General features: G+C 41.4%; 1 protein-coding gene across 1 annotated transcript in view; it reads right to left on the minus strand.

The window, feature by feature from the left end:
• The window catches only part of HCN4 (hyperpolarization activated cyclic nucleotide gated potassium channel 4), a 421,667-nt gene that overhangs the window by 126,587 nt on the left and 267,531 nt on the right, over nt 1–27,549 (minus strand). The window contains exons 2-3 of the mRNA XM_069765634.1: nt 19,661–20,084; nt 19,164–19,325 (exon numbers count right to left, since the gene is read on the minus strand). Coding sequence (XP_069621735.1) covers nt 19,164–19,325; nt 19,661–20,084 — 586 coding nt within the window. The remainder of the gene's footprint in view (nt 1–19,163; nt 19,326–19,660; nt 20,085–27,549) is intronic.

Below are 27,549 nucleotides of genomic sequence, written 5' to 3' on the forward strand. Positions count from 1 at the left end.
CACATACTTCACATATTCTGATTTGTCTCAAACATGTTTCTTTACTCCCTGCTTTCAAATGTGGTCCTTCACGGTTTTGCTGCTTCATTCTTAGGCTGTGTGCCCATGTTTCGTTTTTTATGCGTTTCTGCCGTGTTTTTTTCCGCAGCGGAAACGCTAAAAAATGCTTAAAAAACGCATTCCCATGCAATCCTATGGGATTCCGCAGTTGCTGTGCCCATGCAGTGGATTTTCCCGCTGCGGAATAGCATAGCGGTAAAATCTGCAGCATGTTCATTATTTTTGCGGAATCGTGGTGATTCTGCAGCCATAGGATTGCATTGAAACGCTCACTTTACGTATGTGGCTATGCCCACTATGCGTAAAGTGAGCACTTCATGTGCGGATAGTTCAAGTGTCTGGAGGAGAGGAGACTCTCCTTCAGGCCCTCTGTACAATATCCCTGTAAAAAAAAGAATTAAAATAAAAAATAGGCATATACTTACCTTCTGATGGCCCCTGGCACGCACTGGCTTCCGTTCCCAGGGATGCACTGTGCGAATCACCTGGGATGACGTCGGGGTCACGCGACTGTGATGTCACAAAGCATCCCTGGGAACGGAACGTACCGGGAGTGCTGCTGAGGAGATTGGGGGCCATTGGAAGGTGAGAATAATCATATTTTTTATTATTTTTAATATTCTATCTTTTAGTATTGATGCTGCATAGGCAGCATCAATAGTAAAAAGTTGCTCACACTTGTCAAGCACTATGCTTGACAAGTGTGACTAACCTGTCAATCACTTTTCCAAGCGATGCTTCAAATTGCTTTATGCAAGCATTCTGCATGCTAAAAACACTTGCAAAGCGCTTGTGTTTTGCGGGAAAACGCATGCGAATTCTGCACGCGTTTTACACGCGGCAGGGAGTTGCGGAAATGCTGCGGATATTTCCGCAGCATTTCTGCAACGAGGTGGCACATAGCGTAAATTTGAAATGTCTTCATTTCAATAAGAACAAGGAAAACCACTGCATGAACAGGTGAGAAAAACTATTGCTAAGTACACAATAAATACATTTATATGTATGTATATATATATATATATAGCATATTTAACTATACTTATCTATACTTATTATGCTTTCACTGTTTGCTTTTCTATGTTTGAAAAATTCCTTTTTGACACATACTTCTGCTTCTAGCTCTAAAGCCATCACACTGCACAGTATAGTAGAAATAGTACTTGACAAGTTCCTAAAAAGACGGCAAATATTCTATGACTGCCATCTGGTTACATGTCAAAATCTGATCAAACGCTTACAACTTTTCATGTGAAGTGGTTACCACTACATCTCTATTTTGAAATTAAGCTTTGAGGCCGATCAATGTTTTTCTATTTCTCTTTTTAGCAATTTACCAAGGAAACATATTTTGTTACTCCTTGATCACTGAAGCCTGCAGCAAATAATGGCACATTTGTCTACAGTAAGACAGTGAATGTTTCTAGAGAAGTGAAAGATTCACACAGATAATACAATTAATTTGGCAGGACTTTTGAAAGAACCTTGGAGACACTGTCAGTCTGAATTGAAGACATCTGAAATGGAAATGAGAATTTCCTGCAAACTTCAAAAATTACCCAGAATGCACTGTGCTTAAAATGTGTTTTGTGACATAAATACAGTCCAGCACTTCAGTTTGTGTGAATGAAGATTGTTTTTATGTCATGGAATATCAGAACAGTATCAGAAGCCCTTACTCACCATACTCCATAAACCCTCTATACTCAAAAGTACTTGCACAGCTCCTTTTCTGCAGGTTTCTTTGGAGTTTATTACACTGCAATGAACACTTTAAGGGTATGTTTCCACGGTCAGTAAACGCTGCGGGTTTGACGCTGCTTTCATCCGCATATATAGCATATATAGCAGAAAATACCCAAAGGTGACAACATTCTAAAAACTGCACCCCCCAAGGTGCTCAAAACCACATAACCACATAAGTTTATTAACCCTTCAGGTGCTTCACAGGAATTTGTGGAATGTGGGTTAAAAAAAAGAACATTTAACTTTTTCTTCACAAAAATTTTCCTTTGACCCACATTTTTTTTATTTTCACAAGGGTAACAGAAAAAAAAGGATGACAAAATTTGTTGCTCAATTTCTCCTGAGCATGGCCAATAACCCATATGTGGGGGAAAACCACTGTTTGGGTTCACGGCAGAGTTCAGAAAGGAAAGAGCACCATTTGAGTTTTTGAATACAAAATTTGCTGGAACAATTAGCTAACACCATGCCGTGTTTAGACAACTGCTTGATGTGCCTAAACAGAGAAAAAACAAACAAAAGTGACACCATTTTGGAAATTAGACCCATGAAAGAACTTATTTAGATGCATGATGAGCACATTGAACCCTCAGGTGCTACACAGAAGTTTATAACATTGAGCCTTGAAACTAAAAAAAAAATCACATTTTTCCCACAAAAATGTTATATTAGCCCCAATTTTTTTATTTTCATAAGGGTAACGGGAGAAATTGCATCACACAAATTGTTGTGCAAGTTCTCCAAAGTACACTGATACCCCATATGTCGGAAAAAGCACATTGCAAAGCTCAGAAGCGAAGAAGTGCTATATTGCAGTTCATATTTTGCCGGAATGGTTTGAGGGTGCCAAGTCACATAGGCAGAGCCCCTGAGGCACCAGAACAACAGAAACCCCCATTTGTGAACCCATTTTACAAACTACACCCCCAATGAATTCATTTAGGGGTGCAGTGATAATATTGACACCACATGTGCCTCACAGAATTTTATACCATTGAGTGGTCAAGAAAGAATAAATTACATTTTTGCCACTAAAATGTTGTTTTAGCCCTAAGTTTTCAATTTTTCTAAAGGTTAATGGGAGAGCTAACAACTAATTCATCTAGAGGTGCAGTGATCATGTTGACACCATGGGTGTGACACAGAATTTTATACCACTACGTAGTGAAGAAAACTAATTACATTTTTACCACCAAAATGTTGTTTTAGCACCAGCTCACACAAGAAGTGGGTAAAAATGGCACCATAATTTGTCCCACAATTTCTACTGAACATTGAAATACCCCATATGTGGCTGTACAGTATGACAGAGTGCTATTTGCCTCCTAGAGCCCAAATTTTCCTAAAATAGTTTGCAGACTCCACATACAAAGCTCCTAAGTGAATGACGAGCAGAATCCCTCCCTCAAGTGACCCCATTTTGGAAATTATACTACTTTGGGAATTTATCTACAGGTGTAGTGATGATTTTGACTCCATGGATGTTTTCCAGAATCAAGCAGCAGTGGATGTTGCTGAGTGAAAATTGCAAATTGCAGTTGTAGTGATCAGTATGCCGTAGTGACCAATACCTTATAGTACGATATGCCCAGGTCATGCTTCTGGGGACACCCTATATTTACGTTAACATATGATGGACCTGAGTGGGTACTTGCTTTTTTGTGGATCACTTTGAAGCTTTTGTAAGGGAACATTTGACATAACATTTGGGATCACATTTATCTGGTGCTCTACGCTGAGCACTTACTGCAAGGTTTCCATCTAAATCTCTGAGTGTTAGGTGTCAAGTTCCCGCCTCTGCACAGGGGGAATCTCGAACCATCTCTGCTGCGGTCTCCCATTCTTCTCCAGCCGCAGTGGAGTCTTCTCAGCGGAGACGTCGGTCCCAGCGTCTTGCTCAGTCTCACTCTGTGCATAGGGTTGTTGCTGCTTTTCCAGCTTCTGCCATTGAAGCCAGTGCTGGGCAGCGGCGAGCAGACGCTTCTGAGACTAAGTCCTACTTTGCACACACTGAACATGCCCAGGGCAAGATCTCTCAGTGGAGATCTAGGGTCACATGCTCAGGTACTGCAGCGACTTCCATTGGTCCTTCTCATGGAAGGTCCTGTAGGTACTAGGACTAAGTTCTGCTTTGCACACTGAGCATGCCCAGGGCAAGATCTCTCCGTGGAGATCTAGGGTCACATGCTCAGGTACTGCAGCAATTCCATTGGTTCTTCTTTGAAAGGTCCTATACATGCTGCAGTTATTTAAGGCTCGCATGGCCGCACGGCCATGAGCTAGTGTACATTTGTAAACGTGTGTGTGTTGTGAGTGAAAGTCGCTCTTTAAATAACCCTCCCTATTGGATGACTGTTTGCGGAAGGTGTATGATTGCTATCTAGCGCCCAACTTATCCAACAGCACATTACACACTAATACAGCATCTAGTTGCTGTGTCCGCCAGTGTGGCGCCGTGCGCTTTCACAGCACTTTCCTGACCCAAGCCTGGGTGGTTAGTGGCGTCCGCCAGTGCGGCACCGCACGCACTCTCGTGCATTCCTTTGTTATTATTTTGGTTACGCTGACACCCCAGTTGCGGTGTCGACCGCAAGTAGTCTACACAGACTCAGATCCCAAGTCTTAGGACTTAGCTCGGAGACTCCTTGCTTGTGCTCTTGTGTGCGGTACTGCGGCCCTGTGACTTAAAAGGGTTTGCTTCCTTCACACAGGGTGAAGTTAACCCGTGTGTATTCACATTGTACCGCCATATAGTCCGTCATTACTTGGCAGCAGGTTCCATCTCTGAACGGTGGACCCCGGGCTGCAAACGCACCTTATTCTACCTATCTTATTATTTGGTGCGTTCCGCTAGCCCTAACACTGAGTGATGTATTTCAGATGAAACCCCTTAGGGATCCATTAAATATAATAAAGCAGCAGAGTTACTCTGGACTCAGTCTGGCCTCTGTTCAGCTATGTCCTTTTCCGAAATGCCCAAAACTGTGGCTGACTACACTTTCATGCATGTCTAAAAAGACGGACACCAAGGGTTCCATCTAAATCACGTATTTCAAAGATTTACATGGAAACCTCGGTGTAAGCACTCAGCGTAGATAAATGTGTACTGAGCCATAGTGCAATCTTTGGGAGGCAGAATTAACAAAACAACAGCAGGGAAAGAATTGATTTTATTTATTTTTTACACCATTCTTCGTGCTGCATAAATAATTAGACAAATTTATTCTTTGGGTCGGTGCGATTACAGCGATATCAGATTTATTTGCAAAAATAAGCCTTTAATAAAATAATAAAGGTATTAATTAGCAACATCACAATAATCACAAATGTCTATATATTTATATGTTGCCGAATAACGGATCCAATAGTTACCCAGTCGTACAAAACTAAGTACAGAGGGGATGTGGAAACCACAGAAGACGACCAAAAGATGGGTGAATTGCAAATACTCGTAATCTTTATTAACACAGTACAAAATTTTCCAAATATAAAACTAGAAACACTGGACAGAAATGGTACACGGTGACACAAAGGTGGCGATACACACAGCAAAACGCCACTATACGAAAAGACGTGCAGACCGGAAGACATAGAGCTACCATAGCAGGGCACACATATATAGCTAGATGATACCATTAAAGAGGCAGGGTAAAAATGTGACTTGTGCTAAATACACTATGAGCACTAACTCTGCTCTGACATGCCAGCATAAATATATAATTATAAGTAAACCACTATAGGGTATCCTTGCTAGACATCAGAACAGTAGAGACCGCAGTGTATACACACCTTTGAGACAGCACCACTAAATCTGTGCATGAAAGCAAAGGCTGACCCATATGTGTGTCACCCTCCCCCAAGGCCACATACGACCATATAACTATTCATAAGGCGGCCCGATAGGTAGGACGGGCTAACCGCCGCAAGTGCGGCTAAACATTACCTGTCAGGAGGGGAGCGCTAAACGGTAGCAGAGGTCCGGTGCCGCACGTGAGCCATAGTGCAATCTTTGGGAGGCAGAATTAACAAAACAACAGCAGGGAAAGAATTGATTTTATTCATTTTTTACACCATTCTTCGTGCTGCATAAATAATTAGACAAATTTATTCTTTGGGTCGGTGCGATTACAGCGATATCAGATTTATTTGCAAAAATAAGCCTTTGCATTGCCAAATTTTGGGTGCTATAATTTTTCCATATTTCGTTTGACAGAGTCATGTGGGGGCTTCTTTTTTGTGGGATGAGTTAACATTTTTATTGGTACCATTTTCGGGCACATGATATTTTTTAATTGCTTTCTATTCTGACTTTTGGGAGGCAAAATAAACAAAAACATCAATTCAGAAATTGTTTTTTTTTTCTTTTTCTATGCTGTTCCACGTGTGATAAAATTGATAAGGAAACTTTATTCTTTGGGTCAGTGCAATTACAGTGATACCATATTTATATAGTTTTTTTTATGTTTTGGCGCTTATTTTTGCATCGCTTTATTCTGAGAGTTACAGGTGCTTCTCAAAAAATTATAATATCATCAAAAAGTTAATTTATTTCAGTTCTTCAATACAAAAAGTGAAACTCATACATTATATAGAGTTATTACAAACAGAGTAATCTATTTCAAGTATTTATTTCTGTTAATGTTGATGATTATGGCTTACAGCCAATGAAAACCCAAAAGTCATTATCTCAGTAAATTAGAGTAATTAACAAAAAAACACCTGCAAAGGCTTTCTAAGAATTTAAAATGTCCCTTAGTCTGTTTCAGTAGGCTCCACAATCATGGGGAAGTTTGCTGACTTGACAGAAGGCAGTCATTGACACACTCCACATGGACAGTAAGCCACAAAAGGTTGTTGCTAAAGAAGCTGGCTGGGCACAGTGCTGTATCAAAGCATTTTAATGGAAAGTTGAGTGGAAGGAAAAAGTGTGGTAGAAAAAGGTGCACAAGCAACCGGGATAACCGCAGCCTTGAAGAGATTGTTAAGAAAAGGTCATTCAAAAATTTGGGGGAGATTCACAAGGAGTGGACTGCTGCTGGAGTCATTGCTTGAGAAGCCACCACACACAGACATATCCAGGGCTTGGGCTACAAGTGTTGCATTCCTTGTGTCTTACTTGGGCCAAGGAGAAAAGAACTGGACTGTTTGTCACTGGTCCAAGGTGTTGTTTCAGATGAAAGTAAATTTTGCATTTCATTTGGAAATCAAGGTCCCAGAGTCTGAAGCAAAAGTGGAGAGGCACACAATCCAAGCTGCTTGAGGTCTAGTGTGAAGTTTCCACAATCAGTTATGGTTTGGGGAGCCATGTCATCTGCTGGTGTAGGTCCACTGTGTTTTATCAAGACCAAAGTCAGCACAGCCATCTACCAGGAAATATTAGAGCACTTCATGCTTCTCTCTGCAGACAAACTTTTTGGAAATGGAAATTTCATTCTTCAGCAAGACTTTGCACCTGTCCACGCTGCCAAAAGTACCAATACCTGGTTTAAAAACAACAGTATCACTGTGCTTGATTGGCCAGCAAACTCACCTGACTTTAGCCCTATAGAGAATCTATGGGGTATTGTCAAGAGGAAGATGAGACACCAGACCCAAAAATGCAGAAGAGCTGAAGGCTTCTATCAAAGCAACCTGGGCTTCCATAACACCTCAGCAGTGCCACAGGCTGATTGCCTCCATGCCACACAGCATTGATGCAGTAATTGATGCAAAAGGTGCCCCGACCAAGGATTGAGTGCATTTATTGAACATACATTCCAGTAGGTCAACATTTTTGAAGGTGGTGTTTTAAAGTATTCTAATTTACTGAGGCAATGACTTTTGGGTTTTCATTGGCTGTAAGCCATAATCATTAACATTAATAGAAATAAACACTTGACATAGATCACTCTGTTTGTAATGGTTCTATATAATATATGAGTTTGACTTTTTGTATTGAAGAACTGAAATAAATTAACTTTTTGATGATATTTTAATTTTGTGTGAAGCACCTGTATATGGCTTGTTTCTGGTGCCATGTTTATATTTGTCTTTTTGATCGCGTTTTATTCCACTTTTTGCTTGGCGGTATGATAAAACAATGTTCTTCGCTAGTTTTTTATTTATTTATTTACGGTGTTCACTAAAGGGGTTAATTAGTTGGACAGTTTTATAGGTCGGATTGTTCCAGACACGGCGATACCAAATATGTGTACTTTTATGTGTGCTTTTATTGTTTTTGTTTTTTTTACAGAAAAATATTTATTTATGGGTGCAATACATTTTTATTTTATTATTTTTATTTATTGTTTTACTTTGTTCCACTATGGGACTTTCATTTTTTGCACTAAGGCCGGGATCACACATGCGAGAAACACGTCCGTGTCTCGCATGTGAAATCCAAGCTCTGGCACCGGCACTTCGGAGCGGAGCATGCAGCTCCATGTGTTGCTATGCGGCCGCACGCTCCGCTCCACAGTGCCGGGGCCAGAGCTTGGATTTCACATGCGAGACACGGACGTGTTTCTCGCATGTGTGATCCTGGCCTAACAGGCAAACTTGCTTCACCATGCTCTGAGCATCTTAGTCTGAGTGTGGGAGTTAGCAGGAGTTACCCGAAGTACCCCCCCCCCCCCCACAACACACACACACCTTGCAGATAATGTCCTTGGTGGGACTGGAACCCAGGATCCCAACGCTGCATTGCTTCCACTGTATAGACTAATTCTGGCTGTATGTAACTGTCACTTGAGGGAGCTCAGACGCTTATTACATCGTGTATAATGGAAAGTTCTATACATTGGCGCATTAGATTTATAATTAACTCCTTGCGGTTGCAGCCAGTTTTTGCCTTTGTGATGGTATCACTTAATTTTCTGTTTTTCAATCCTTCTAAGAGCTATATCTATTTTATTTCATCCATTAATGACCACCGATACTCATTAAAGCTGCGGTCATTAAGGGTACTTAGTACCTAATTGCTGTTTTAAAATGGCGACGGTGGAATACGGGAATAGTGCCGTTGATAAGCTGTGGTTCCCGCAGGTGTCAGCTGTACATAATTGCTGGTATTGTTCATTCTGTGTCTGAAAAATCTGAATAAAAAGCGATCAAAAAATATTATGTACCCCAAAAATGGTACCAAAAAAATTTGCAACTCGTAACCGCAAACAATTAGACCTCATACAGCTCAGTTCGCCAAAAAATTATAAAGTTACAGCTCTCAGAATATGACGAAAAAAACCTACTTTCTATTAGAAAAAAAGCATTTTTACTGTGTGATAGCAGCAAAACCTGATAAAAAAATATATATGGTATTGCTATAATTGCACCAACCTGAAGAATAAATCCGCCTTATCCCTGATACTGCACGGTGAACAGCTCAAAAACAAAACTAAGAACTATTCTTGTACTGCTGTAGATTTGTTCATTCTACCTCCCAAAAATCAGAATAAGGCTGGGCTCACATTTATCCTGTGCTCTCCGCTGAACGTTCACATAGGGTTTCCGTGTAACTTCCCCAAAACGGAACCACTCACTTATGAGGCATATAGAGACACTTTGGATTGGTCTGTGTTCTGGATGTGTCCTATCATTTTAGGCATCTTTTTAGTGCACAGGTGTGGGCAACCACGGATCTGTGCACGCCTATAAAGATGGATACCACCGCAGCAGATGCCAAATGGAGTAGGAAGTGTCTCCATCTGCCTCATTATGGTGTGTGGTTTTGTTGGGGGTTTCATCTGAATCACATGTTTGTGGGACTTAGGCTACTTTCACACATCAGCTTTTACCAGTCAGGCTCAATCTGGCAAATTTAGCAAAAAACGGATCTGTCGCAAATTGTGAAAAACTGATGCGACGGATCCATTTTTTTTGCCGGATCCGACGATTCGGAACCTCCGGCTATTTTAGATCCTGGGGAGGAGAGAGAGACCAGAATGGAAAACGCTAATCTGAGCATGCTCAGTTCAAAAACAGGAATCCGTCGCTGAATTCCATCTTTTGACGGATCCGGCACCATAGGCTTCCATTATAGCAAATGCCGTCACTGTCCGTTTTTTCGACGGATACAAAAAACGTTACTATGTCCATTTTCTCTGGCTGCCAGAGAAACAATTTTCAACGGATCTGGCGAAAAATGGATGAAACGTGAGGCCATCCGTCGCTAATACAAGTCTTTGAGAAATAAACGGATCCGGCGGCAACTTTTGCTTGATCCGTTTTATTTTTAAATTCGCTGGATTGTGCCTGACTGCAAAAAAATGATGTGTGAAAGCAGCCTTAGGCCGGTTTCACATTCACGTTTCCCTGATGTGCAGAGGGCTGTGGACTTCCTCCGTGAAGCCCCGCCCTCTGCCACACCTCCGCTTGTAGCTCCGCCTACATCTGCATGCGGTCCGCATGCGGCCCGCGTACCTATATTTAACATTAGGTACGCAGGTTGTGCGGCTGTATGCGGATGGTGCCGCATGCGTTGTTTTGACGATGCGGCGACCAGCAGAGACGCAACCACGTAGCATTTTTTTTTTCCACATCATCAAAATGACGCATGCGGCACCATCCGCATACAGCCGCACGACCTGCGTACCTAATGTTAAATATAGGTACGCAGGCCGCATGCGGGCCGCATGCAGATGTAGGCGGAGCTACAAGCGGAGGTGCGGCGGAGGCTGGGGCTTCACGGAGTAAGTCCGCAGCCCTCCGCACATCAGGGAAACGCTAGTGTGAAACTAGCCTTACATGGAAACACAGACATAAGTGCTCAGCGTAGAACACAAGAATGTGATCTCAGCCTTATTCTGGAAACGAACGAAGAATATAATGTACCCCAAAATGTTAATAATAAAATCTCTTATTTATACTGCACAAAACCAGCCCCCACTCAAGACCATCATCTGTCATTAGAAATATAGGAGTTTCCAACATTACTGGTAGAGCAAAGACACTGGGAAAGAGACTTGGCTCTCACCCCCTCAAATAAAATCCAGTGAATTCTGTGCTCTCAAATCCAAATGCCCCCCTCCTTCTGTGCCCCACTGTGCCTAAACCACAGTAAGCGGCCACATGTTTGGCATTATTATAATGGAGAGCACTTAATTTACGGGTGTGTGCATAGCCAGAAACACAAGCTAGGCACAATGTATGGGGACACTACAATATATGGGGTCTTTCCACTGTATGGGCACACAATGTATGGGTACCAGACTGGTAGATTTGCAATTCTCCAGAAAAAAATCCTGACTTAGATATTACAAAATAGTCACTGCACACGTAGATTAATTTTTTGGGAGGTGAAGTTTCTACAATGGGGTCACTTTTGGGGGTTTTCTGCTGTTTTGGCACCTTTGGGACTCCTCAAATGTTGCTGGTAAGTTATTCTTCAAAATCTGTGCTCCAAAAGCCATATAGCGCTCCTTCTTTCTCAGCCCTGACACGTGGCCTAACAGTAATTTATGACATCATAGGGGGCAGCACCGCATTTGGGAGAAATTGCACAATACATTGTGGGGTCTAGTCTATTAGCCCTTGTGTACCTGACAAATTTGCAGCAAATACAAAAATTATATTTTCACCACTAAAATGTCAAATTTTCACATCTCAATGTTATAAAATTCTGTGAGGCACCTATGGGTTCAAAACACTCTCTAAAAATGAACTTTGTTTAGGCACATCAGGGCCTCTCCAAATGCGACATGGCAGGGCCGGCTCCAAGTTTTCGAGGGCCCCGGGCGAAAGAGTCTCAGTGGGCCCCCCCCCTTTAACACATACCCCGATTTATGATGCACAGATACGGCAGAGAAATGTATAGTACAATGCCAGATTTCACTTCTTACATGAGTGACAGCTATTGTAAATTCTGCAGTGTATATATACAGGAGTGGTACTGTGCAGTGTATATATACAGGGGGAGAGGTGCTGTGCAGTGTATATATACAGGAGGAAAGGTGCTGTGCAGTGTATATATAGGACAGGAGGAAAGGTGCAGTGTATATATACAGGAGAGTTGCTGTGCAGTGTATATATACAGGAGGAAAGGTACTGTGCAGTGTATATATACAGGGGGGAGGTGCTGTGCAGTGTATATATAGAGGAGGAGTGGTACTGTGCAGTGTATATATACAGGAGGAGCGGTACTGTGCAGTGTATATATATAGGGGGAGAGGTGCTGTGCAGTGTCGTGAGCAGGACGTTGTTGTATCAGAAAATCTTTTCTGTTTTGAGTTTTTCTATGAAAAAAAGACTTTCTACATAAACAACGTTGTTTGGTTTTGCGGCCCCGACAGATCTGTGCTACAAAGTAACAGGCGGCTCGGGCATTAATGAGGGACCTGATGCTGAATCCTTTCCACAAACCCTAATGACCCAATTAGTGCCCCGTCATTAGAAGCTCATTAAACGCCTCCCTGTCCCGAGCAGTCATGTACAGTATGGGGGGATCCTGCAGCCCACCCCCTGACTGCTCCATACCATACACTGCCCTCTGTCGCGCTCACTATTATCCTGTGCATTTCTCCGTCATCATTACCCCATGTTACACTTGTCACCCACCACTACAGAGTAGCAGGGCAGCCAATGTCACAGGTCACCCCCTCCCGGACCCTAATGGCAGCAGGAAATGTCTTCTCCTCTATTGGGTTGGAACCTGATTTAATCAAGGAATAATGTGGATTTGTTGCCGGTGGCTGCAGGGGAAGGGTTAAGTGATGCCATGTCCTTGGTGGGAGCAGTGGCAGCTGCTGGGACCTGGACAGACACAACCAATGTTGCTGTGACTGCACAGTGTGATGTGGAGGAGAGAAGCTGAGACTCCGGAGCAGAAATCACCCACATGCCAGCACTGGGCAGAGTCCCTCCAGTCACCAGCCTGGGGCCACGGGGCCCCAACGTACAGCCCACAGCTCAGTTTTATCCATGACAGCAGCTCCCCTTCCTCCTTGGCATCTGGTTAACCCCATTTATGCGGGTCGGATTGTTATCTTTAAGGTTCAGCAATAACCTTCATACAGATGGGAAGGGGTTAAGCTTCTTCCTATCCCACTGGTGCAGGTTCGGTGTGGCATGCATGTATTCTGGGGTTCTGGGTGAGCTGGGCAGCTGCAGGTTGCAGGCTGCACCCCACCAGCTGCTCCTCCAGACATCACCCACATTTTTAGGCAGCAGAGACAGCAGCAGCAGACTGAGCCACAAGTCCAACTGCAACCACTGCTGGATACCTTTGCACTCACTCAGGGACAGGCACTGGTTGGAGCTCCTCCGGAATCTGCCTGGTAAGTGTTCAGCAGCACTGCAGCCAGCCAGGGGCCAGAGCAGAGCAGGATAATGTGCTCTCTCCGCCCACAAACAATGTCACACTGGCTGCCTTCTCTTAACCCCTATGTGTGCCTGCCTGGCTGCACTGACTGAGTGAGAAGATGCTTGTGTCAGAGCTGGCACATAGGGGTTAAGAGAACGCAGCCAGCAGTGACTTTGTGGGCGGAGAGACCATGTTCTCCTGCTCTGCTCTCCCAGCTGTATCTATGACAGCGTGAGTGGGCCCCCCTCTCTCTCAAAGGCCCCGGCATTTGCCCAGGTGCGCCGGGTGCTGACGCCGACCCTGCGACATGGCATCTGCTCTCGATTCCAGCCATTTTTGCGTTCAAAAAGTCAAATTGTGCTTCTTACCTTCTGAGACCTGCCGTGCACTCAAATAGTAGTATTCCTCCACATATGGGGTATCAGCGTACTCAGGAAAAATTGCATAACAAATTTTGGGTGCCATTTTCTCCCATTATGCTTGTGAAAATAAAAAACTTGGTGCTAAAAGTACATTTTTGTGGGTACAATTACATTTTTGTAATTTTAAATGTAGTTTTCTTTTCTGTGAAGCACCTGGGGGTTCAAAGTGCTCACCACACATCTAGATACATTCTGAGACCTACCGTGTGCCCAAACAGTGGGTTTCCCCCAAATATAGGGTATTGGCATGCTCAGGAGAAACTGCACAACAAATTTTAGGGTCCTTATTCTCCTGTTACCCTTGTGAAAATTTCAAATTTAGAGTTAAAGTAAAATTTTTGCGAAAAAAAAGTCAAATGTTCATTTTTTTCCTTCCATATTGTTTTAGTACCTGTGAAGCACTGGAAGGGTTAATAAACTTCTTACATGTCGTTTTGAGTACTTTGAGGGGTGCAAGTTTTAGAATGGTGTCACTTTTCTGTCATATAGGGCTCCCACTTTACTTTAATATGTGTTTTATGCTTTCCTCTCTCTGGACTGGTCATGCGGGGGATAACCCCCTCTGCCTCAGTTTGGAGCTGGTTGAGCTTTTTCAGTCCTCTGCAGTCTGCTAGCCAGCATCATGCTTCCAGGCTAGAGTGTTATGAGCTGGTGGTTTAGGAGCAACATGGGACGAGCTCTGAAGGAAGTGGTACCTGTACTGACCGCAGTCCCTAAGCTCAACACAACACTAGAAGTAGCCGTGGGATGCTCCTGACACTCCCTAGGCACCTCGTCACAGCCTGAGAACTAACTACCCCTAAAGATAGAAAAAGGAAAACTATCTTGCCTCAGAGAAAATCCCCAAAGGATAGATAGCCCCCCACAAGTAATGACTGTGAGTGGAGAGGGAAAAGACATACACAGAATGAAACCAGGATGTAGCATAGGAGGCCAGTGTAGCTAGATAGATAGGACAGGATGGAATACTGTGCGGTCAGTATAAAACACTACAAAAAAAATCCACACAGAGTTTACAAAAATCCCCACACCTGACTAAAGGTATGGAGGGTAAATCTGCTTCCCAGAGCTTCCAGCTTCACTGAATTAATCCATACTGACAAGCTGGACAAAACATAGAAAGCACAGAACGGATAAGTCCACAACCTGTGGACAGAAAAGAGAAAGCAAGGACTTAACTTTGCTGAACTGGTCAGGATAACAGGGAAATCCAAAAGAGATGTGAATCCAACCAGGAACCATTGACAAGTGGCACTGGCTGAAGGAAAGAGCCAGGCAAAAATAGCCGAGCAGAAAGACAATCAGTGGAAACAGCTGCAGACTGCTAAATCCAAGGAGCAGCCATACCACTTAAAACCACCGGAGGGAGCCCAAGAGCAGAACTCACAAAAGTGCCACTTACAACCACCGGAGGGAGCCCAAGAGCAGAATTCACAACACTAGAGCAGCTGACCCATATACCCTGGTGATCCTTCTGCCTCTGACTTCCCGTATTTGTGTGAGACCCGTTCCCTATCCCTGACTTAGTGTTCGTCTGGCTATTCTCCTTACAATGTATGACTCGACCTGATCTCTGAACCCTGCCTCTTGCTTTCCGTCTCTGATACCTCGTTCCTTGACCGGCTTTGACTTCTGGCTTGTAACCCAACTTCATCTTACATCTCACATTTTGGATACCGTGCTCCCATTTGGCTCTGACTTTTGGCTTGGCTCTGACTTCGTGCATTGCTGTTACCTCTGGTACTTCTGCTCCTGACAGTTTCTGATTCTGCTCGTCTGACCACTCTTTTGTTACATGTGACATCTGTGTGGCTGCTCAGTGTTGCTAGGCTGTTAGTGTGCAACCTCCCTTCCCTCACCAGCACCCTGGTGGAGGTTGCGCTAAACTGCACTGCAGCTGCTTCACGCCCAGGAATTGTGGCTGGTGCTTGTCTGCCAGCTTAGTGGATTACCTCCAGGTCCAGCAAACAGGTATGAAGAGCACATCTCAAAATGGTGAATTTTGTGAGTAGCCCTGCATAGAAGAGCAGATCTGGTCTTAGGGGTTCAGAGAAAATTTAAGTATGGTATGCTGGAGACAGGAGGATTGTACCTTAAAGAAAACAGTAAGACCGCACCCTATAATCACATCGTCTCTATGGACATAAGGGCGCACGTCCTCACCAGGGGGTCCATCCCAGATAAAAAGTCCAAATCCAAAACTGAAGAAAGGGACAGCGCCACACCGGATAGTGAAAAAGCAGCTCACATTTTATTCTGCCTCCTGCGGCAACGTTTCGGTCCGAAGATAAAGGTCTTTGGACCGAAACGTTGCCGCAGGAGGCAGAATAAAATGTGAGCTGCTTTTTCACTATCCGGTGTGGCGCTGCCCCTTTCTTCAGTTTTGGATTAGGATGATACTACCTGTCAGAGGAGGTGCTTGAAGCTGGATGTGACAGTGTGTTGTGAGTGTTTGATGGGAGAATCCTGAATGGGGCTATTGTGGGAAACCCTTGATCTTGGTATCCTCCTTTGGGGTAATTTCCGCGGAAAAGCTTTGGTTATACCTGTAATGGTGGCTTTGGTTGCCAGTACTGTAAGGCTATGTGCACATGTAAGAAAAGAGGTGCAGAATTTTCTGCACAAAATCCGCAGCTCCTGGCAGAATCCGCAGCCGCGGTTTTTATGCAGATTTTGTGCGGTTTTTATGCAGAATTGCTGCGGATTTTCTGCAGTTTTTGCCACTGCGGATTTTTAACATGGAGGGGTGCAGATCAGCACAAAAGAAGTGACATGCACTTCTTTGAAATCCGCAGCAATTCCGCACTGATTTTTCTGCACCATCTGCACAGCTTTTTTTTCCATAGAATAATATTATACCGTACATCACAGTGCGGATCTGCAGCGCTTCTGCGCGGAAAAATCCGCTGCGGATCCGCAGCAAATCCGCATCGTGTGCACATACCCTAAGGGGGTGGGAGCTGGTTGTGGCTCACAACTCTTTCTCGGAGCTGTATGTGGCTCACGTCCCTCTATCAGAGCTGAATGTAGCTCTTAAGGTCAGAAAGGTTGGGGACCACTGATCTAAAGGGTAAAAGGCCAATATCACTGTTACCTGTAATCTCAGCAATTGTGGCCAGGTGTCAGCTATATCTTACAGATGACACCTATTGTAGATTACATAGGTCCAGCTTTTGAACCTGGTATGTGGGATTTCTATAAAAAAAAATCATCTGCAATCTGGGAGAATAGTTAATTAGGATTGACACTGAATTATTTCTGTAGAATACACAAAATGTATTAGTAGAATACAACATTATATATACATTAAGGGCATTTGATTTTTATCAAGAAATAAAGAATTGTAGAAAATAAATTGTTTTCTGATGTACTTATGTGATGATTTGAATGGGTTTTAAGTATTGTTGCCACTTGCCAGTGAAGATAAGCTAAATATGTGGTCATATCAATTTGTTCCAAATCTATAGTCTAAAGCTGCCTATGAAAGTTGAATACATTTCAAAGAACCCTGGAAATTTCCGCAATCTAATGTGTAGGAAGGCCTTCCTTTATTCTCCCAGCAGTCAATTTAGACAGAGATGCATTGTTGGATGCTTCCAAAGATAAGGATCCGTCAGAACTATATTTCATTGTATAAGCATGAACGTTTGGTTGCTTTGCGCTGGAGCCCAATACATGAAGGGTGCTGGGACAAGTAGGAGAAGATGGACTGATAGCCTCATAAGGTCATTCTGTGACAGATTGCTCACTGGAAATAGATCCAGTGCTTACAAACAGGAGTACACTGTAGCATAGCAAGTCAAGGAATGTACAGATTTTTTTTTTTGCAGAGTTGGGTGAGACTCACTTTATTATTTATACTGATTTTTTTTCACATTTTCCTATATTTTATCTTTTTCTAATTAGCATTAGTTGGAAAATAATATTAAAAAAATATATAAGGCTGCCGTCACACTAGCAGTATTTGGTCAGTATTTTACATCAGTATTTGTAAGCCAAAACCAGGAGTGGAACAAACAGAGGAAAAGTATAATAGAAACATATGCACCACTTCTGTATTTATCACCCACTCCTGGTTTTGGCTTACCAATACTGATGTGAAATACTGACCAAATACTGCTAGTGTGACGGCAGCCTAATTGTAAGCAGAATAATATATCCATCTCCCTTAATGAGAAACAATTGTCATTCTAACTACTGGCTACTTTCTTTTTTGGGGGGCTACTAGTGCAGGATTTGCAACATTATAGTATATCCTAGAAATGTTTTAAAAGCCCCATGCTTATCATCATTAAAGGGAACCTGTCACCCCCCAGGGCGTTTTTAAGTAAAAGCGCAACCTTCAGCAACACTAAGGCTGCGTTCTGTGAAAGTGGCTCTTATGTTTAGCATCCCTAGGAATGCTGAAATAATGACTTTTATAAATTTGGCGCCATACCTCTATTGAGTCCAGGGGGGGGGGTATGTTTTCTCCCTGACTCAAGCGCCTCGCAGCCGTCCATCATCCCACTGTGTGCTGCCTCCTCTGTGCTGATGTCACCGACGCCTTCATGTAGCCGAGGCCCCAGATCCCACCCAGCAGTGTGTTATGATGTATTCACACCGCAGGGCTGAGAATCTGGCGCCTGAGCAGTGGAGCGGGCCACAGTGCTCCACTGAAGATAGTGCCGAAGTCTCGTGAGATTTGTGAAGTCTATGCTGCTAAATAAAATGTGTTCATACAGAAGGAAATCTGCTCCTATGATTTTGTTCCAAAACTAAACATTGTAATGATAGTGATTACTGACATCAGAGGTAAATATACTGTGGAAAATGTACATTTCTATATGATCCATTACATATTTCATAGATAAAAATGCAGGTCAGAATGTGGCAGCTTTAATATCAGAATAATTTTGAAGGAAACTACGAATCACAAAAAAAAATACATTAAAGGGTTATTTTCAAAGCAACATTTTATTCCTCATATGTGTTATAGGGGACAATTTGTTGACCGCTAGGTGTCAGACTGCTGTAACCCAATGATCCCAAGTTTTGGACTCTAAATCCCTGTCTTGAATGGAGTGGACATGCTTTCCATATATTCCATTCACTGGCAATGGGACTCCTGGAAACAGCAGAGTACAGCAATTGGATATTTCTGGCAGTCCCATTGTCAATCAATGAAGTGGAGTCCAAACATGTACACTTCCACTCCATTCAAGACAGAGATGAAGAGCCCCATTCTCAGGATTGCCGATGTCCCAGTAGGTGGATCCCAAGTAGTGATGAGTGAATATACTCGTTACTAGAGATTTCTCGAGCACGCTCGGGTGACCTCCGAGTATTTTTTAGTGCTCGGAGATTTAGTTTCATCGCCGCAGCTGAATGATTTTCTGTTAGCCAGCATAAGTACTTGTGGGGGTTGCCTGGTTGCTAGGGAATCCCCACATGTTATCAAGCTGGCTAAGAGATGTAAATCATTTAGCTGAGGTGAGGAAAACTAAATCTCCAAGCACTAAAAAATACTCGGAGGTCACCCGAGCGTGCTCGGGAAATCTCAAGTAACGATTATATTCGCTCATCACTAATCCCAAGCAATCAGCAAGTTACCCCCTATTCGCAGGGGATAACCCTATAAAGTACCAAAACACCACCTGATAGCTGCTCATTATACTCACCTGCATGTGGTTCAAAGAAACCCAGCAATTATCAGGAAATTCCTGCAACATGGGTACCAAAAACTGCAAGCAGCCATCCCAGTGGCAAAGAAGTAACATCATGCCAATTAAATTTACAATGCGAACCACAGCACTTGCCAGGTCATATGTCATGTGGAAAATCTAAAGAGTAAAATATAAGAGTTAGAAACATGGATAATAAGATAATCATAAGCATAGTGATGAAGGTGGAAATGACAATTGTCATGTACATAAATTAAAGAGAATTTAAGGGGCGATATCTTTAATTAATGCTGTGCAACTATGCAAAAGCAATGGAAACACTGAAAATCGTAAAGCTAAATTTGGTCACCTAAAAGGCAGTATTTTAACAGTACAATTTAGTATTTCTTAAAAAAAAAACTATAACACCAAAGTATTATTTTAGGATACATTCCCTAAAGCCTACATTGTAGCAAAACAAAATTGAAAAAAAATATAGGAATACTTGAACCTACTTCCTCCCACTGGTGAATGTAGCGGATAAGCCTGGAAAGTCTCAGGAGTCTAAGCAAGCTGAGCACTTTAGTGAAGCGCACAATTCGTAAGGCTCTGGCAGTCTTATAAACCTCTGAGTCAATTCGTGTTTCAACAATAAGAAAAATGTAGTCCACAGGAATGGAGGATACAAAGTCCACTAGAAACCAACTTTTTAGATAACGAATCTTGATACGCTGTGGTTCTAGGATAATTTCAGTATTGTCCTCTACTACAATCCCTGTGCGAAAGTTCAACACCAGATCCACAAGGAAGAAAGTGTCCGAGACAACATTAAACACAATCCAAGCAGGTGTGTTCTCCTCCTTAAAGAAAGTGATACCAACTGGAATGATAATCAGATTCCCCACCATCAACAGTAACATTGTTAAGTCCCAGTAAAACCTGTAAAGAAAAGAGCATAGTATTACAGATCAAGTATTGTAATGACAAATTAAAATATGTGTGCATGTCATCCAGTTTATAACCACGTTTCCTTGTTCATTCTCATGAGAGCTGTGGTAGACACAGAGGATCATCCTTTGTATTGCTTTCCAGTGTGTCCTTCACTTTCAAGACAAAAACATAATAGAAGGACAAGCTGGTTTAAAAGGGTGAAAGCAACAAATCATTAATCACCGAAGAAAAGTGAAATCAGAGCATCAGGAGTTATAGTGAGGTCAATAGTTATATACGGTAATTCTCTTTATGCTTTTACAATACTGAGGAGTTCTTTTAACATGAAAAGGTAGGGTTTTGATACTTATAAGAATGACATCTTTAGATAGACGCAAAGACATTATAGTGACTTTCAAGGTTCATCCCCACTAAGGTTCATTTGACTAGCATATATGCATCAATTACTTAATGACCGTCTTTTTCTTACTAATGATTTAGCATTCCGTATCTTTCTATCTTTGATATAAGTGAAATAATCTCTCCCTGTAGTGTCAGAGCTGCAGGAGGCAGGACAGAGCAGCATCCTTAACCAATCATGAGGCAGGAGGTGTGTCTCAGACTACATCACACACCCTGTAGGAATTGTTTGAAAGTAGTAGTTTCAAGAATAACTTAATTGAGCTGAGCCAAATAATAGGCAAGGAGCAGCCACTGAGAAAAATCAACTACTAAAAAGCATCAACTACTGATACAATAAAAAATAGAATTCTGAAAATACATCATGATAAAAATTATGTAAAATACATACAGAGGGGAAAAGACCATACACAAAGGGAATTTCCCAGTGAAACGTATGGAGTGTGGGTATAATAAAATTACAATGTTAATAATTTCCCTAAGCGACATTATAGATCTGTATAGAGATATAGCAACTAGGTCAATAAATATTCATAAAGAAAAAGGGAGATCCAAATGGATTTGTATGCTATAAATTATCATTAGCAGGGAATAACACAGAGTGGAAACACCTCAGGACTCCCACAATTTTTGAGTTCTAGCGTGTTTCTACTTTGTGCTATTCCCTGCTTATAGTAAGTCTATTATTTTATATTTACTGAGGTTCTTTCATTTTTTATATGTATATTTATTGTCCTAGTTACTATATCTGTATACAGCTCTATAATTTTGCTTAGGGAAATTAAGATTGTAATTTTATTATACCCACTCTTTATATGTTTCACTGTGAAATTTCCTTTTTGTATGTTTTTCCCCTCTGTATGTATTTTAAATTATTTCTATCATGATATATTAATAAAATTATGTTTTATTATTGGATAACATTTTTAAATTGTGTTTATTCACACTTAATAATAGAACATTGTAGTTATACAGTGAATGTTCACATATCTATTGCTTGTTGCAATAATTTCTTTTGGTGATGCATTTAACTATTGATAGAAACTTACCTATCATTTTCAGCTCACAATGTCATTCCCTGTCACCTACAAAACTCGTGAGGTCCGCATAAAGACACTGCCACCACCATGTTTCACTGTAGGTACTATGCATTTAGAAAAATGAATTTAGAAAAATGCTTGGTGCCTATAGTGAAATATGGTGGTGGAAGCGTCCTTATGTGGGTGCTACATTTCATTGATTAATTGCTGGTATCATGAATTCACATATGCAGTTGTCTTTATTGAAAGAGAAGTTGCTACTAGTGATTAGCGAGTGTGCTCGTTACTCAATATTTCCGAGCATGCTCTTGGCGTTCTCGTGTTTTATGTTTGTGTTCCCGCAGCTGCATGATTTGCAGCTGTGGGAATACAAACATAAAACACGAGCATGCCCAAGATACTCGGAGAACACCTGAGCATGCTTGGAAATCTTGAGTAACAAGCACACTCGCTCATCACTAGTTGCTATCATTACTATCTGCCCTTGGTAGATGTGCACTTTTCCGACATGATAATAATCCAAAATACACAACTATTACATTTTTGAAGAAGAACAGGGTGAACATGAAAAAATGGCCAAATATATCTCCTGAGCTGAACCCAACCGAAACACATATGAGGAATTTTGAAGAGACAAGTTGAGTATCACTCTACATCCAATATTCTAGCTCTTAAAGATGTACATTTTGAAGAATGGAAAAAAGATAGATGTTGCAATATGTCACCAACTTTCCATGACTAGAAGACTTGGTGCTGTCCATAAAAGTCAAGTAGCTCGTACAAAATGTAGAAGTTTTTGATGTGAGGTGTATTCATTTTTGCATCAACTAATGTGAGTAAAACTGAACATTTTGTAATTAAAGTTATATTATTACCTTTACTTTCATGGTATGGGTTAAATAAATGATCTATGAAACTCAGTTTGCCCAAAATATGAGAACTTGTTCTTTTGTTCAGTGAGATAGTGATTAAAATCTTACTGTTCCATGGGGTGTACTCATTTATGCTGTGTGCTGAATATATAAAAGATTCCAATAAAATAAATCATGCTTTTCCAATATGAGGACTGAAGAATATATACAAAGCAGAATCCAGAGTACATGTGACATGCTGAGAATTAGAGTTATGTGTTGGCATTTTTTCTTTATCGAGCCAAAACAGTGTTTTTTCATACAAGGCTACAGATCACGATGTAGCATTCACAATCAGTTCAGATTTACATAAAAACACAGCTAATAAAGAAAGAATGAAAGGAGGATAATCAATTCCCAAGAAATATGGCGACTGGTGATGTAAGATAACCTTGCTTTCTTTAATTAAGACATTTTAATTAAGAGTGGAGCTTGGGTGTAGACAGATTTTTGTATGTGTGAATGATGAAATTTGGGACTATTGTTTATACAGCATGAAAACAGTTTTCTTGGCATGACACAACCTGTCTTTTTAGCACTATACTCAATGGCATCACAGGTCATGTGCTCCCATCTGGTCTTTGCTTCTGCAGATAATATGCCTAGACATAGAAATTTAATTTTCCAACTATTAATGATGTGATAATTTTTGAGGAACACTGTGTATTTAATCCAATAAATACCAGAGACTGGTTTACTAAATCAATAAACCTCAAAAAGTATTGTATGCCTAGATCAGTGGCACTTCCATAAATTCATGGATCAAAATAAAGAATGAGAAGCTATATGCCATAAAATCACAAAAGCTTTATTGATACAATATTAGAACGGAGTACAGTGTGCCATTCATGTAATGAATCCTAAAAAAAAAACAAAACTACTCAAAGGCCAAAAAGGGGGTAAATGTTTAAATATACCGTAAATGTGGAGCAATAAAAGGCTTCCAAAACCACAATGTGATATGTGTCTAGGCCATTAGAGTTAGTTCAGGAAGGACATTACACCCATGATATGCATCTCATTTTTAAAGGATCAAGAACCAGCTAATCCCCTATCCCCAAGAGCAGGATGCCATAAGTAAAATGTATAGATGCATAAATGCAATATGTGCAGCCATATCCCACTGGCAAAAAGAAATAAATATGAGGGAGATTATAAGAAGTTGAAGGGAGAAAGACCCCAATGTTGCTCGAATGTAGGCACTGTACCTTTAAATGGCCACGGAACCCCGACGCGCGTTTCACGTTAAGCTTTTTCCAAAGGAGTGTGCGTGTTTAATAGCTCTTTTGCAGTGTATTTATATGGTGCTCATTACATTGGTGGAAGCGTTCTGAAGCCGGCGGTTCTCTGTGGTCAGCCAGGAGGATCATCTTGCTCCCGCATCACCTCCTGGAACCAACCACTTCCTGTACTGTCCTGCACCAGAGGTCCACTATGCACTACAGCCCTGAGCAGTGCTGAAACTCCTTCTTGGGATGGATCTTTCTTCTGCTACTCTGACACACTATACCACCACCGACAAGACAAGACAAGACAAGTAAGTCTTTTATTAACATAGATACTTCTCTCTTTCCCTTTCGCTCTATATCGACAGAGCAGATAGGGATTTTACAGTATAACTTCTGCTCAGCTGCAGTTTTTGGGTCTTTGAATTTGCGGCACACTATACCACCAACGCCTGTATACCAATATTAATTTATTGAACCAGGTATTTTAACAGCCACATCAGTGCCCATATATTCAGCCCTCAACCCAGTCCCATATTCTTTAGCGCGATGATTATTTTCACGTAACCTATGAATGGCACACTACCTTGACCCTCTGTACTCTTTTTATGGCTGTTTTTTGCATTTGTTGTCCCCATATTCACCTTTTGTGATTTTATGGCATATGGTTTACTAAATCATTGGACACAAGGGACTTAAATCCACAAAACACATGTATGAAATTCAGAGGCAAAATATACATTATTCTAGATCTGCCATTGGTGTAATTTATTGTCTTTAAAGAGAACCTCTCAGCATGATTTTATAATGTAAAGATTTGGCTGTAATGGTGCTGTAACACAGATTAAATTGATATCTTTGGTGAATTCTTCTTTATTCACCATATGAAGTTTTCTGCTAATTAGATTTCGGTGCACAGAGGCTGGAGTGTGCACTAGGTCCTCTCCTCTCTGCCTGTGATTCCAAAACCCCTCCGCCTGTCTCCCGTCTTTAAATGACAGGCATCTTCTAAGATTTCAGAGTAGGCATGTCATCCAAAGACCGGATGCAGGCGGAGGGGCTGTGGAATCACAGACGGAGAGGACCCAGTGCACAGTCATTCCTCAGTGCACTGTGGGACCAGAGTTATTTTATTTGTTACCACCATTACTATTTTCTTACTTTGAGAAGCATCAACCCTAATTTGGAAGTACTTGTAACACACAACAATAATTACTAAGGTACCACACCATCAAATTGACCTTTGTTATACTTCTATTAAAGATGTACTTATTTTTGCAAAGCCGCCTAGATGCCTAGATGACAATGTCTTCTAGCTGATCATATGACTCTCTTATAAGTGATGTAATACTGCATTAAACACATTCACTTGTGTTCTTGATCTTAGTCTCCTGAATTGTGTCTGATTAGTATCTAAAACATTATCAGACAGACGGTGACTATGATAATTCATATGCCTTTCATGATTTGCGTTCATCAATTAGCCTTTAAGATTTGTTTGTCCGATAAGGCACATCTCGGACTGTTTGTATGTCTGGTTTGAAAAGAATCTTACTCTATTATTCCAAACTCTATCAGAATAAAGCTGATTGAAAGAAGGAAGCATATGTTATTTTTCTTATTAAATTTCAAATAACTGATTCTACAAAGCAGAGTGCAAGACAACAGGACTCATTGGCTAGTAAGGTCATGATTAGCCCTTTTGACTTTCTGTTACAGATAGAGATCTCAGTTGCAGCCTTAAGCCAGGGTGACACAAGTGTTGATTCTCTTATGTGAGAGAATCTGATCGAATATGTAAATGACTCTTGGATCAAAGTCTGATCAGAGTTTGAGTCGAGTATCAGTTTACTGTGATCCAATTCTCTTGCATGAACTTCATTTCTCCATCTTCTCTATTCCCTTTGTTGGCGTAAATCAGATGGCAATCAGATTATTTCCAAGTGCAATTGATGTTTTACATGCACCTATAGACTTAAATGGGTCAGCGTGCTCCGATTTGCGGAGCCACTGGCAGCTTTTTATCATGCTGATTCGGCATAAGAAAAAAAATAGCAGATCTGCCCTGTCCCATAGTATAACATTGGTCCTAGAGTTATCCAATAAAACATCGGAGAGCCCTTGTCCAAGTTATAAGCTCGTGTGAGGGAGCCTTCATACTTTCATTGGGTAATGATGTCTTCGCTGACTTGTGTAATCAATAAAATGTGCGAGGTTATGTGATAGTTAATGTGCTCAAAATTGATGACATGGGAAGTGCTAAACCTTTCTTTATAGGTTAGTTAAATCTTCAAAAAAATATTTAATATACTCTTAATATTAAAAGATAAGTTACTGCACAGTAGCTTATTGCCTTAAAGCCGAACTCTGTGTTAACATCTGTATTTACCTGTTCTCCCATATTGGTTTTCTGCATCAATATATTGAGGCTGGCCATAAAGCTGGGAAAAGACTGTTGCTAGCATATGTTTCCTAAATACCAATTTCTTAGTACAACCACTGATTATTCTGTCTCTGATTATTCGAGTATCTGACAGTACCGTTTTTTTCACATCTGATATTAAACAGCTAAGGAAAATGATTAAGGGTAAGGTCCTACAGACATGTCAGGTTGCGGCTCATGACTGATGTGGTTTTGTGATTGATTAACCAGCAATCAGTCTGATTTTGCAAGGAAATCAGTTGTTCCACCGCACAATCAAGTAATTGTTCTCAAAGTAATTTGCAAACTGCACTATGGCCACTCTATTTGGCCCAAATGTCCATTGGAAGATTCTCGTGAACGAGTGCACCCAGGAATTCACGTTTCACAATAAATGTGCAGTTTAAATACGCTGCCGATCACCTAACAAACACGTAAAATGCTTGTCTGTGAGGTGAAATGATCAGTTGGTTTGTTAATCCAAGAAGGGATTAGCACTGCTCGAAATCACATTTTTATTTTCTGGACCCGATGATTTGGCATATCGATCTTCATAAAAATCTGTATTCCGTGAAGACTTTCCCATTACTGAGATAGGAGATTGCAGTTGCTATGGATACAACTCTATGTAGACTGGATGAGGGAGGGTCTAGAGAAGTAGCTCCTCCCTCCTCCTGCCTGCGTCTGATGAGATTCTATGTTGACGGGATGAGGGCGGAGCTAGACACAGACAGAGCTCCACCCTCCTCCCGGCTGCTACCAATGAGATTCTATGTAGATGGGATGAGGGAGGAGCTAGAGACAAAGCTCCTCCTTCCTCCTACATAGAATCAATTGATTAAACACAAAAGTGACACCCCAGTATTACAGAAAATCTCCGTCATTTATAAAAAAGTATTCAAATTATACTAAAATAGCAAGAGGTCACCATATGTGCATGCAGTATAGTGAAACCACTAGAAGAGACTAAAAATATATTCAACCAAGAAACAAACTATATAGCATAGCAATTTGCACATGCTCACATTTGCTTTATTCTGCTAAGAGGTCCTGGTCAGTTTTGGTTTCTTTCTAGAAGACTATTGGAGGTGGTGACCGTGAGGGGTGTACGAGGGTTAGTCTGTGCCCCACTCACCCTGCCCATGTTTCCCTATGTTCCTGTAAAAGCTGATATACTTCATGTGTCTTATAATGCTATTATAATGTGTAATTTATAGATATATTCCTGTATTGTGTATATGTAGGGAAAGTGTGGGATATAGTTTTAGCCCAATAGGGGGGGGGACACAATAGGAATTAGATAGACCAATAGGATCTAGTTAGTTAGGAGGGGCCAACTTAAGTAGTTTGGGAAGCTTCCTGGGTTCAGGCAGTAGGGGCTGGGAGTCCAGACAGGGCAACATTCAAGTGGAAGAGCCCAGTTGTCCAGGGCCTATGGGCTGACAGTCACACGAT

The sequence above is a fragment of the Ranitomeya imitator genome, chromosome 4, assembly GCF_032444005.1.
Source record: "Ranitomeya imitator isolate aRanImi1 chromosome 4, aRanImi1.pri, whole genome shotgun sequence".
Classification (NCBI taxonomy): Eukaryota; Metazoa; Chordata; class Amphibia; order Anura; family Dendrobatidae; genus Ranitomeya; species Ranitomeya imitator.